Source organism: Ranitomeya variabilis, chromosome 5, assembly GCF_051348905.1.
Source record: "Ranitomeya variabilis isolate aRanVar5 chromosome 5, aRanVar5.hap1, whole genome shotgun sequence".
Classification (NCBI taxonomy): domain Eukaryota; kingdom Metazoa; phylum Chordata; class Amphibia; order Anura; family Dendrobatidae; genus Ranitomeya; species Ranitomeya variabilis.
In genome coordinates, this window is record NC_135236.1 from 223924373 (window position 1) to 223938797 (window position 14425).

Here is a 14425-nt window from a genome sequence, read left to right on the forward strand (position 1 = left end):
TGGAACAGTTTTTTTTTTTTTTTCCAAATCATAGCCATTTTTTTTTTTAAGGTCTTCTACGAGAGTTTATATTAGAAACATATTTTATATGATTTTGTGGGACTTCCTAATGTTGTAAGAATCACAGGCCCTCCTCTTGGTTAGTGCAGCCATCCCCGAAGACTCCGTTTCCAAAATGGCACTTGAAGTACGTGACCAGAACTCCACCAATTTACAAACACTGCACACAGGAAAGCGCTAGTCAATTGGAGGAGGCTGATGGACAGGTCTGATCACACGCTCCTCCACCTGGAGCTGTGCAGTCTGAGGACGGACGCAAGACACAAAATTGTAGTTCTTAAAATAAAATACTAGAGTAGAAAAGGTGTGTGTTGACAAAAGTTAAAAGTAGGACTTGGACATTTTACAATGAAAATCCTTTACTAGAATAATAAACCCATGATTTTATATTTTAAATCCAGTCTATTTATTAAGTCAAGTTTCATGGAAAAAAAAAAAAAGTGTTTTTTTTTTTTTTACATATGTTTGCACAATACTTTTTATTTTATTTTTTGCAATTTTTAGTAAAAATTTCAAAAGTGAACAAAAAAAATACTGTATAAAACACAGTGGACATTAAATTGACAGTAGTATTAGATTTAATTTGTTTCGCTTTTGCTTTGCTTGCCACATCTTGACATACTGTGGAGAGGTTCAGTGCATTTCTGTTCATCAAAACAATCACAATTAAAAAAAAGAAATCTGGGAAATGTCATTAAACCTTACCACAGGAAAAAAAAGTCTATAATAAAAAAAAAACAAAAAACACATTTTAAGGATCTATTACATTGACAAAGCTATTAAGAAACCACCATGTTCAAAATCAAAATCCTTTTAACCCACTTATCCATTCAATAACAAACGCATTCAATTGGATTGGTTTTCAAACTACACTAGATTTTTTTTTACCTTTTTTTATAGAATTTTTACCTTTTTTTTATTTTTTTATATATATATTTGTTCCAGAATTCTTTATAGTCTATCTACCAGACTGGCATTTCTTGTACAAAATTGTTTCTAAAGCGTTGTACAAAAAAAGTTGTAAGTTTCTTTTTGAAAAAAAGAAAAAAAAAAAAACACCACACACTGTACAATTTTACAAGGAAGAAATTGTGTTTTGTTTTTTCTGTATACCTTGCTGGCATGTCAAGATGAGAATGGATGTGTAAACTTTTCATTTCATCAATAACTCACTTTCTGCCAGTCAAAAAAACTGCTATAAAAGTCTTACTGACGATACGAGTGTTTAAAGCCAACTCGGAAATCAATGAATAAGACCAAAACTATACGGACGCGAAGAAAACCATGTTGCTGCCAATACCACGGCCACAGATGTCATTGGAAGAAATGAGAAGGCTCTTGGTAATGCCCGTACAAAGACATGCATAGCACTGGATGCATGAAAAATTCGATACTTATTCTCCTCCATATTAGAACGATGGGACAGACATTAACTTTAGACAGAGGGACACAGTGTGAAAATCATTTTTGGGGGGCTGGGGAGGGGGGAATCTGACAATGGATAAATAATTCTACTAAAATAAGATACTTTTTTTCAACAAGTATTAGTGGTTACTTACTCAACACCTTCATGCTGAGAACACTGCTAATAGGTAGAGGTAAGGAAGAATAATAGTGATGAATTAACGTGCTCGGATAAGGTGTTATCTGAGCATGCTCATGTGCTAATCGAGTGACTTCCCCTTGCTCGAATAATATGTTCAGGTCCCCGCGCCTGCATGTCTAGCGGATGTTCGACTGCCGCAGCACATGCAGTGATTGCCAAACATGCAGGCGCGCGGACTCGAACATATTTTTCAAGTAGGACGAAGTCACTCGGTTAGCACAAGAGCATGCTCAGATAACACCTTATCCGAGCACGTTCATTCATCACTAAAGAATACCATTACCTCCTTCTACAGCACATATGCAAATCTAAAGAATCTGCTTTCTTGCAAGCTGCTAATCTTAGAATAGGCTTTTTTTTTTTTCATTAAAATCCATGCCCAAAATCAAAAATTCTTGGGATTAACAAATTAGCTGAAATTTCCAGAAAGGGACAAGAAAACAAAAAACACAAAACATGATACACAGAGACCTGATGTCCAGAGTAGTTGTATACTTTATACATCTGTAGTCAGCTTGTAGCACATTCAAGTCTGTAGAGGCTCATTGTAAGAAAATGAAAAAAAAGCGTGAGCACTTCCACCACCTCTGGTCCGAAGACGTTTAGTAAGGAAAATGCAGATGGATACTCCTTTCAGCTATTGAAAGCATCTCCCGAAAAAAAATAGATATATTTTCAGTCGCCTTTATACACCAATTCATCGGTTATCCTGAGTATGTCACTTGAACAATAATGTCTTCGTTAACAGTTGAAAAAAAAAAAGACCAAAACAAGTTTTATAATACAAAGTAACATATCCATATTGCAATTATCTGTTTGTTTGTTTTTTACAATTGCACATAGACTTATGCTTGTACATTATAATTACATGTCTGCATATAACAAAGTATGTACATTGGCAGGAGACGTTCTCCATCGCTGAAGTGACCTCTACCTTCCTAGCCTCGATTGGCAGTTAGGGGGAAAAAAGACGAGTTTTGTCTTCAGCGAAGATCCAGTAAAGACAATTTCACTAAAAGTGAATTGGAACTGAAGAAAATGAAGAGGGGCATAAAAAAAAGTGGTAATATTTTCTAAGATGTATGCCATTAAGTTAAAAAGAATATTTCATAAAAATCTCTGGTTATTTTCTTAATCGAAAGTTGGATAGACAGTGTTAAATAAAAGGGGTTGAAGGAATCCTTTTTCTGTGTATGTGATGCGAGTTCTTGACGCCGCCTCACGACAGGATGCCACTCTTCGTTTTAAGGAGGGGAACAGTGATGATTTGTAGGTATTTCTTTGGAGTGAATCTTTCCCATGGTAGGCACTAGGAAGAACCAAAGGCAAAAGAAAAACTGCAGTTAACGTCTCATGTGTCCCATCTGGTACGTTTCCCGTGGTCTCTGGCGTGGAGGTTGTTGAGGTGTTTGTTGTGGTCGTCTTCGCTTCAATGTGCCTGTAAAGAAAACGTAGATCTTGAAATACATAGTAAATAATAAAAAATAACTTGCTTAAATTTCAAACTAAACAATGGATTTGTAGAAGTTTATCAGAAAAAAAAAAAAAAAGTCGAGGCACCGGATAGAAGGTCTTCTTTAGAAAATGTCTAACTTATTTCATCTTTTAAAATACAAAACGACGAATACATAGAGACAGACTCAAACAGCCTGTCTCTATGACGAGGAACAGGATTGTGCCTGTGGGCAGGTCTCTTCTTGATTTCTCTGGCCTAGAGCAGGAAGATAAGACTCTGCCCACCCCAGAGCATGGGCATATCATCAACTGAAAACTTCTAACACTGATTACACAAGAACCACAAGACTGATCCTTCACCCCACCCATCAGTTTAACACTGCCAAACTGACACTGCCTGTAGTTTACTTAGCAAAATCCTGCCGACAGGTTAGCTTTATAGCACAAGACAAAAAAAAAAAAAAGAAACAGCAGTGGGAAAGACCATAAAAAATGCATGCAGAAAACTGCACTCAAAATTAAAACCGCAATGAAAAAAATTAAAGTCACCAACTTAAGTGCTACTTGCAGTTTCTATGATGACAATGTGTGTTCGGCTGTCAATGCGCCTAAACACGGACCCATCTAGTTCAAACATTGGCTGGAGGCAGGTGGGCGAGAGCACATCGGACAGTGGTGATTTTACCCTAAATGTGATCACCTGATGGATGAATATATATTTAACAGAGATCCATTTGGGACCCAAAAGAGTTGACCCTTTTTGGTGAGCGAAGCCAAATAGTTCAGATCACCAAAAAGCCAGACTGCGAACACTTATGCTTGGTTCGCCGTTTTTGTGTTTTCTTCTGTACAGGAAAAAAATTGTGGCATTTACTGGACTTGGCAAACATTTCACCCTTTGCATTGCGATGGGTACAGTACGCACTAACATTCGCAGGATCAGGAGTAGATTATCTCTTTCTGCAGCGACTAAATAGGATTTCTTGAAATAAGTAACAGATTTTCCAAACACAAATCTGCTGCATGTTCATAACGTGGGAATATAGCCTAAGAGAAGAATATTTTTAGGCAAGTTATGTCATGCAAATTTATCATCAGAGTATACAGCTTTTCTATTACACATCCATAACATTTAGCAAAACAACAGGAATCGATAGGTTTCCATTAAGCCTTTATATCCGTAGATATTGCTGATTTCACAACACAGGTTTCTATTTTTGTGGTATTCTTACCTGGTAGAGGTTTCGGTGGAGGCAACTTGGGATTACTACTTGGTGTATGTACACTGCATATCTTAATAAACCCGGCCATCAACATTATCAATGCTATTCCCATTAGGAGCACAGCCCACCAATGTGCCTAAAGGGAAGAGAGAGAAAAAGAAAAATCACATTATTCATGCTGCACGGTAAATGGGGTGTTGTGATGAGTAAGATCGTTCTAGTGTGTATCATCATCTTCCTCCTAATCCTGTGCAAAATACACGTCTTTTTACAGTATGCAAAGTAATCTTTTCCGGATAAAACTCTGAATGACTTTTTATATGCGCGGCTCAGAGCGTTCCTGTGTTCTCTATGAGAGCAGCTACCAGGCTCCCAAACAGGCCGGATCGTTCTCTACCCCGACATTATCTGTTGGAGGCCCCATGTACATTAGCCTTAAAGTTCAGAATATAATTAAGCAGCGGAGTATTGAAGGCCAAGTAAGCACCTCAACCAACCCTCCACTACATACTTCTTAGATGTCCAATGGGGACGGGGGAAGGGTGAGATAAAAACTAAAACAATCCACTGTAATAATATGCCTCTTTGCACATTCATGCTGAAAATACATTTAGCATCAATACTATTTACCATGTATAGGCAACTGGCAAATAACCACACAATGCTGAGCAAATCTGATCTAATATGGCCTAAGCGAGAACATGGCCTTACTCTTACGAGTGTCCTCTGCAGGTATCCAAACCAAAATACACAGATTCTGCTCAAATTTAGCTTTTTTTTTTGTTTTTCTTTTTAACGTCCTCCTCTTTTTTAGAAGTGGATTTGATATGTTTTTTTTTTTTAGTGAAGAAATGTTGGAATAAATGCACTTTAAGGCTTTGCTCACATAGCGCTTTTTAAAGAGTTTTTGCAGCGATTTCCCGCTGCGGAAATGCTTAAAGAACGCTTACAAACAGCATCCCATAAATTACTTATGCATTCCGCAATTGATGTGCCCATGCTGAGACTTTTTTTCCAAGGCGGAAACGCATCGTGGAAAACAACGCAGCATGTTCATTATTTTTATGGAATCGCGGCAATTCCGCACCCATAGACATGTATTAAAAAACCGCTTGTAAAACACATGGAAAAATAGGTAAATATGTGGTAAAAACGAGCCTAAACCGTATCTAAATCCGCATGCATTCTTCCTGCCAAGGGTATGTGGAATTGAAGCAGAAAATTCTGCTTCTATTCTGCAACATGGGCACATACACCATAGAAAATCTGTATGCTTTGGTAAGTAATATACGGTACTGAGAGCTAGGAGAGTACGTTTCATCTGAATTACTGCTTGCTTATTTCTATATTGATGCTAAAAATGTGCCATGTTATTTCCTACAGCCTCCTCCAGATCCTACAGAGACTTTCTAAGATCCACTCAAACGCTAACAGATTTACAAAATCAGCGGAAGGAAACAAAGTAATAGGCTTTGGATACAGCAGCTCAGGGACACAACTTTCAGTGAAAAAAATTAGAGTACACGTCTCTCACAGATGTTGGATACTTGGCAATCTGGCCTCAAGTCAGGATTTCGAAAAATGGCTTAAAGACTAGAACAGCAGCGGAGGAAGAAAAAACAGTGATCTCGGAAAGCAAATGAAAACACAAGGTAACCGATCTGCAAACGTAACTCTGAAAGGGTCTTGGGCTTAAAAATCCGCTTTACACTTATGGGTTTGGGGAAATTTTCCATTGTCTACAGTGGAAACCATATTCAGACCTTCAATCATCATCTCTGAAGGACATAACCCGCCATGTATTATTCGGATAGTGAAGTGATGTGAATGATAACTATGTCATGTGTTTTTCCAGTGGTGGTGGCGCTGCCTGGAAATGTAACACTTGATGGTGCTCTCGGAGATTTCAGCTGATTGTCAGTGGTTCCATCAAAGTGTTGTATAACACCGTGCTAAAGGTAAAAATAATGGATGTAACGTTCCACAGTGATATCAAAACTGTGATTGGAGCCATTACAATGTAAAATGTAACTTCTGCATGTTCCCGCTACAATATCACAGTACAGCAAGAGGCCTGCAGGCAAACTGGCCAAACACTTCATAGTCACAGGATGGAGACCATATACCCTCCATATAACTGGGAACTGAAGAGTAACTCTGCCTACAAATCTAAACATGGCAATAAAGGATTATCCCATTTTAAAACTGGCCAACTTTCTACAAAGCTGGTGAGTACAACAATGGCAGAAATCATCTAATATATGACAGACATTGGAGACGTGATAGAAAGTAGCCTAAGACTAAACATTTTCCACTTCTTCAAGTTCCACTTATTCTGGAAGTGTAGGGGCAAAGAAAAAAAAGCGAGGATTTACGTTGAATGTCTATCACAACATTTTCATGGTGACCGATTCGCGCAGGACACTAGTAGAACATACGTGGGGGGCATAATGTATACATTAGATGTGGAACATTAACGGTGTATATCTTTGCTTGCCATCTTTGGACACATCCAATCCTAGAAAAACATGTGTCTGTCAGAGTCAAACTACTTCCGTCCATTTGCAGCCAATCACTGGCCCAGCGGTGACGCCAAGGTAATCACTAGCTGCTGCTATACAGTGATTGTCTGCAGCATACATGTGCAATGTAGTTTTCATGTTACTGCTGCAACCTGACAACAAAGACAGAAAGGCATCGCTGGACCTGCGGAGAGCGAATTAAATGGATTTTATTATTTTTCTCCAACGCAAGCCCATCAGCATAAAAATACATGAAAACAGAAAACCCCTTTAACGTGAATGTGCTCTCTGCTATTCAAGCCAGCTAGTGAAAACCAATGGGTCAGGAAAACACCAAGAGGGACATGAAAATCTGTAAATTAATTAAATGTCATTTTAAGCCAAGTACATGATAAAGCTAGAAACTGGAAATTAAAAGCACAAAATAATAAAAACAATGCAGTATTTCTAATGTCATACATACCACAATCCATTCTGCAATGTTCTCATACAGCTCGGGGTTGAAGATGGCCTTCTTTAGCCTCGCTAGTGGTCCATCAGCATCAACCAGTCGGCATCGCATGAACACATCACAGTAGCCTTTAAACTCATTGCACGGTGACCCAGGCTGCAGAGTGATCGTTTTCCCTTTGAAGTGGGCTCTCCATACCTCAGAGCCAGTGCTGGCACATGTGTGAGGCTTCACTGCAAGCAGACAGAATATCCATCAGATCCACATTAACCAAGTATTTTATAATACAATCTATATAATACAGGCACAAAGGGCCCAATTTGTCAAACTTTTTACACAAGTATTCTGGCGTAAAAAGTTTTGAAAAGTGAGAAAATGTTGGTGCAACTTGAGGCTGTGATAAAATTTGGTGACTTTTAGCGTTGGTGTCACTTTGGCCAGCTCGGACAAAGTGGGCAGAATAGGATCGTGGCAATCACCACTTGTCAAATTCATGAAGAGTGTCGGCGATCGCTACGCCACAAATCTTACTCCACCAGGGAATGGAATAGGATTTGTGGTAAGGTGTACGCCACTTGTCCCTTAATGAATCAGGAGCATCTGACTACATCACATCTCCCCAATAAAACCAGTGTGAACAATGCCGATGTTGATGAATCTGGGCCAAAGACTTCCATGCATTAACTCTGACATCAAGTCCTATTCTGGAGATACACCACAAGTCAATGGCAAGTTCAGGGCTATCCATCATAGCTGTAGAAATCCAGCATTTCAGACACAGGCGGACTTCCATCGTTTTTGTTGCAGTTTTTGCTTGCTCTCACTGAATTAAAACATTTTAGGTTACATCCTTACAGAAAATATTTTTAGTGGTTCCCCAAACACAATAACAATAACATTTTACAAATACAAATACACTGGCGCTCAACACTTCTTCCCACTGAGAACTGTGGGGCTGCTCTGTAAAAAACACCCAGCTGCTGGTATCTCCAGAATATGTGCCACTTCTGAAAGACCAAAAAGGAAGACTCAAAATAGATACCGCGCTCAGGTGTTTAAAATGAACTGCCTATGATAGCCCGGATAAAACACGAGAGTGTGTAATGATAAAATCCAGTGATGGTGGGCCCGAAGGTACCCACCAAAATACCTGTAAGTGATTATGAGAATGCACTGAACAGCAGGGTACCTGTCAGCTGCCCTGTACGGATATCAGTGCACAAAGGTTCCCTCAAAATATAAGTGTTGGTTCAAAGAACCCTTACCGTATGATGCCACTGATTGCACGCTGAGCACTTCCTGGTGTATATACAAGGGGGCGTGCAGACTATCGTAGGTGGTTGCGACTGGCGCACAGTAATCCTGCGGGTGACGGGCGACAGGTGGGCACACAGGTAGTGGTCCTGCGTGACCTGCGTGGGGTTAGGCTAGTAAGTGCAGAGCCAGAGAGCGCCCCGGCCGAAGGCGTCCCTGGTTGCACTTAGAAACAAAGATGGCCGACGCTGCTAAGCAGCGGGTGACGTCACAGGCCTAAGGAGCCCTGCTGGGACCAAAAAGCAAACCAACGCGTTTCAAAGGGTAATCGCCCTTCTTCATCAGGGTTGGAGCCTGCAGGAGGGCTCCTCCTCAATATATGCCTTCACTACCCCTATGTGCACGCCCTCTAAAGCAAAAAACCCGCTCCAGTCAGCTCAACTGTCAGTGAGCTACGATGCCTGCCACTCACACACTAACCAACCCCCTATAATATACAGAATGTCCCTTATTGGAGGACATAGAACAATGTACCTAAATCGGAAAATGACCATATGCTGTGTATGGAGGAATTATTAAAAAATGTGTACATCCTAAACAATAAATTACCCTACCTTTTATTAATAAAACATGCTAAAATAATAATATTTGTGAAATTACACACACGGAAAAAATATGTAAAGATGCACAGACGATATGCTCTCTACACTAAAACGGCGTATATACGCCTAATCAAACACTCATAGACCAGTGTACTGATGTCTCCACATAAATTACATGTAGATACATGGGGACTGTACAATCGAACAGGGCAAAAAGCGTAGTTCCACATCACCTGTCTGTCCAATGTACCTGTACTAAAAAACAATATAAAACCATATAGTGTTAAAATCATACCATTAAAATGCGTATAATTCAAAATCGTGGTTCAAACCTTTAGGGGTGAGGCAATCTAACCTGAATATCCATTCTGACTCAGCTTTGGACATTTGTTTCAGGAAATTGCCCCCTCTCAAATTTTGGCGGACTTTCTGAATTCCGCAAAAGTGCACGTCCTCCACCCTCCTATTGTGCACCTCCCTAAAGTGGCGAGATAGGGGGTGGCCTACGAACCCCTTCTGTATGTTTCTCAGGTGTTCTCTTATGCGTATCATTAGCTTTCTCTTGGTCCTGCCAACATACAATTTTCCACAGGGGCATTGAATCAAATAGATAATGCCTTTTGAGGAACATGTTATCTTGTCACGGATATTGAATATCTCCGTGCCACTGGAATTTCTAAATGTAGTTTGGCAGCTTCTCTTACTGCCTGTATGAATACAGCAATAACAACCCCCACATGACACGAAACCCCCGTTGGGATTGGATCACTGGTTCCCCAACGAATCCTGCTTGTTATAGGCCAGTTTGGCCGTAGGGGCCAACAAATTGTTTAGCGTCTGAGCTTTTTTGTACACAAACCTGGGGTATAACGGTAAATGTTCCCCTATGATCCTGTCCTTCTGCAGGGTTGCCCAATGTTTCCGAATAATCCCCTGGAATTGCTTATATCCCGCGTGGAATTGTGTTATGATGGGCAGTTGTTTAATTTGTTCGGAAATAGACACTAATCCTTGGGGGTCGGGTCTAGGTCTAGTGGAGGACGTGCATTTTTGCGGAATTCAGAAAGTCCGCCAAAATTTGAGAGGGGGCAATTTCCTGAAACAAATGTCCAAAGCTGAGTCAGAATGGATATTCAGGTTAGATTGCCTCACCCCTAAAGGTTTGAACCACGATTTTGAATTATACGCATTTTAATGGTATGATTTTAACACTATATGGTTTTATATTGTTTTTTAGTACAGGTACATTGGACAGACAGGTGATGTGGAACTACGCTTTTTGCCCTGTTCGATTGTACAGTCCCCATGTATCTACATGTAATTTATGTGGAGACATCAGTACACTGGTCTATGAGTGTTTGATTAGGCGTATATACGCCGTTTTAGTGTAGAGAGCATATCGTCTGTGCATCTTTACATATTTTTTCCGTGTGTGTAATTTCACAAATATTATTATTTTAGCATGTTTTATTAATAAAAGGGAGGTTAATTTATTGTTTAGGATGTACACATTTTTTAATAATTCCTCCATACACAGCATATGGTCATTTTCCGATTTAGGTACATTGTTCTATGTCCTCCAATAAGGGACATTCTGTATATTATAGGGGGTTGGTTAGTGTGTGAGTGGCAGGCATCGTAGCTCACTGACAGTTGAGCTGACTGGAGCGGGTTTTTTGCTTTAGAGGGCGTGCACATAGGGGTAGTGAAGGCATATATTGAGGAGGAGCCCTCCTGCAGGCTCCAACCCTGATGAAGAAGGGCGATTACCCTTTGAAACGCGTTGGTTTGCTTTTTGGTCCCAGCAGGGCTCCTTAGGCCTGTGACGTCACCCGCTGCTTAGCAGCGTCGGCCATCTTTGTTTCTAAGTGCAACCAGGGACGCCTTCGGCCGGGGCGCTCTCTGGCTCTGCACTTACTAGCCTAACCCCACGCAGGTCACGCAGGACCACTACCTGTGTGCCCACCTGTCGCCCGTCACCCGCAGGATTACTGTGCGCCAGTCGCAACCACCTACGATAGTCTGCACGCCCCCTTGTATATACACCAGGAAGTGCTCAGCGTGCAATCAGTGGCATCATACGGTAAGGGTTCTTTGAACCAACACTTATATTTTGAGGGAACCTTTGTGCACTGATATCCGTACAGGGCAGCTGACAGGTACCCTGCTGTTCAGTGCATTCTCATAATCACTTACAGGTATTTTGGTGGGTACCTTCGGGCCCACCATCACTGGATTTTATCATTACACACTCTCGTGTTTTATCCGGGCTATCATAGGCAGTTCATTTTAAACACCTGAGCGCGGTATCTATTTTGAGTCAACAATAACATTTTGATTCATGAATCAATGTAAATCAAAGTTTTAAAGAAGAAAATTGAACCTTTTAGAGGTTGCAGTGTGTTAGCTGGATTCATATCGTTGGACTGAGTACGTCAATATCTATTGATTGTTTATCGCCCAATCTAGAGAAACCACAAGGAATAATCCGCAAGGAGGAAACTGGATAATGCACTTCAAAAAAATTGTGCAGTCTACAGTGATGTTCTAGACCAGAGCTGCACAACACACGGCCCGTGGGCCACCTACGGCTTGTCGAGGGATGCTGTGCGGCCCGTGAAGCTGTCCGGGAGACACCACTCCTTTCATCATATAATCAAATGTATTTAAATCTAAAAGACACAAATACATTTGAATACTGTGTTGCGTCGAGACTGGGGCAGAGCAGAGCTGCTGTCAGCCACAGACCTTGGTGTGCAGCGGAGTGATGACGGGAGCACGCTACAGACCTCATCACGATGCTGCTGGTGAAGAAGCAGTGGGCAATGGTAAGCACTCGAAGAGGAGCCGAAGATTAAATGTGCTTTCATTGTAGAGGAGGGTGGCGGGGGTGGGAAGGTAAGGGTTGGTGTTACGGTGTGGGTACATTTTGGGGCAATTGGAGGATTGTGAAAGGAGGAATAGTATAGCAAGGGGCTTTGAGGACATTATGCAGAGAGACATTCTGGGTGACATACTCAAGGGGCAGTTTGGAGTGTTATCTAGGAGATAGGCAGTGTGTGGGGGGATATTTTGAGCTGGAAGCATAGTGAAGGGCAATTTATTCAGGGGCAGAGCATGGACGATATTTAGATTTATGGGGCAGTAGAATGATACTTTTATTTTTAAGGCCATTGTGTTGGGAAGTACTGCTGAAGATGAAGAAGAGGGAAATCTGCAGAGATGAGCTTTGGGTGTGGAATCTCATCATGGCATCTGGACAAAATAAAGAAAAAGAGAATGACAAATAAAAGAAGATGTCATCTATAAGGTACCTGGATGTAAATGTTTAATTGTGATACGGACTATGTCTCATCAGTATTATCCTGTGTGGTCTGCAGTCAGTTACAGTAAGCTCTCATTATCTCCTTACCATTGTTAAGTATGCACTGGGTATTATAGGTTCATGCGATACAACTGTACATGGGATTGATCTGATATTGCAATTGAAAGCTGTATTAATCTTGGAGCCGCATTCGTGTACCACCTGTGGAGCTGGGGCCGCATTCGTGTACCGCCTGTGGAGCTGGGGCCGCATTCGTGTACCGCCTGTGGAGTTGGGGCCGCATTCGTGTACCGCCTGTGGAGCTGGGGCCGCATTCGTGTACCGCTTGTGGAGCTGGGGCCGCATTCGTGTACCGCCTGTGGACCTGGGGCCGCATTCGTGTACCGCCTGTGGACCTGGGGCCGCATTCATGTACCGATTGGACCTGGGGCCACGTTTGTGTACCAACTGTGGACCTGGGGCCACATTCGTGTACCGACTGTGGACCTAAGGCTGCATTCGTGAACGAACTGTGGACCTGGGGCCGCATTCCTGTACTGACTGTGGACCTGGGGCCGCATTCCTGTACTGAGTGTGGACCTGGGGCCGCATTCGTGTACCGTCTGTGGACCTGGAGCCGCATTCATGTACCGATTGGACCTGGGGCCACGTTTGTGTACCAACTGTGGACCTGGGGCCACATTCGTGTACCGACTGTGGACCTAAGGCTGCATTCGTGAACGAACTGTGGACCTGGGGCCGCATTCCTGTACTGACTGTGGACCTGGGGCCGCATTCCTGTACTGACTGTGGACTTGGGGCTGCATTTGTGTACTGATTTTGGTTCTGAAGCCGCATTCGTGTACTGACTGTGGTTCTGGGGCCGCATTCATTCATTTGTACACATGTAACAATCCATAGTGTGCTTAATGGCTATGTAAAAACTTAAAAGTCCTCAAAACTTAGAGGATTTGACTTTATGAGGAGAATTTGGGGAGTTTCTGCTCCCAAAACTCAATTTAAGTTAACGTGTTTTTTTGGAGCAGAAACTCTCCAAATTCTTCTTAAATACTCAAAACTTGGTTCTGGCGATATATTAATGTACAGATGTTGGTTCTGTGATTTATTCATGTAAGTACCCCTTTAAAACATTTTGAGGCCCTTGGGATTGGTTGAGTATGGCAGTGGGTTCCTTGGAGCAAAAAAAATGTATGCACCCCTCTTCTAGACAATTGGAGGAGAATTCATCAAATAGGGCCATGACATTCCTACAACAGACGGACTGGTGGTGCAACTGGTTCTTGTTGCTTGGGGGTCTCACTGCATATGATACTTCCAGACAATCAGCCCTTGTTAGATTTTCAGTAATAGTAAAATATTCTGCCAGTAACGCAAGAGAGGCAAGGTAATTTACTAGACTGACATGTTAAAATCACAAGTATGAAGATCAGAAAAATCCTTAAAAGGGGTTGTCTGATATAGAATTATTTTTTTCGATGCCTGATCTGTCAGTTGACTAGAAGAGTGTCATCATATACTTTCTAATAATGCTCTGCTCAGTCACCTGACCTCTGCAGACAATCATAAACTGCAGAGCTCTTTGACTTCTGAAAAAGTCAAGCACTGCTCCAGGAGCCAGTGCAAATCAAAGCCCGCCTGCACTGGATCTGCAGGGGCACTGGAAGGCGAGCATTCCCTTTTTTATTTTCCACACATCCATGCCTGAAAATAAAAATTCCTATATTAGACAACCCCTTATTGTAATCATATTATGAAAACTCACATCTTTCCATACAACAGACGTGGCACAACTCCTTATCGTCTTTGCCATCGGTGCTGGCACATGTACATTCTTCCAATCCATACTTCTCACAGATAGATCCTGCACATTGCTGAGTGACAAGCAGAAAATAGACAGATTCAACACTGATAAATGTGGCCACCATGT

At 41.6% G+C, this 14425-nt stretch overlaps 1 protein-coding gene across 1 annotated transcript in view; it reads right to left on the reverse strand.

Moving 5' to 3' along the window:
* Positions 1-520: 520 nt before the first annotated feature.
* Positions 521-14425, reverse strand: part of ADAM10 (ADAM metallopeptidase domain 10) — a 232388-nt gene continuing 218483 nt past the window's right edge. The window contains exons 13-16 of the mRNA XM_077263832.1: positions 14261-14369; positions 7330-7550; positions 4354-4480; positions 521-3104 (exon numbers count right to left, since the gene is read on the reverse strand). Coding sequence (XP_077119947.1) covers positions 3010-3104; positions 4354-4480; positions 7330-7550; positions 14261-14369 — 552 coding nt within the window. The 3' untranslated portion in view covers positions 521-3009. The remainder of the gene's footprint in view (positions 3105-4353; positions 4481-7329; positions 7551-14260; positions 14370-14425) is intronic.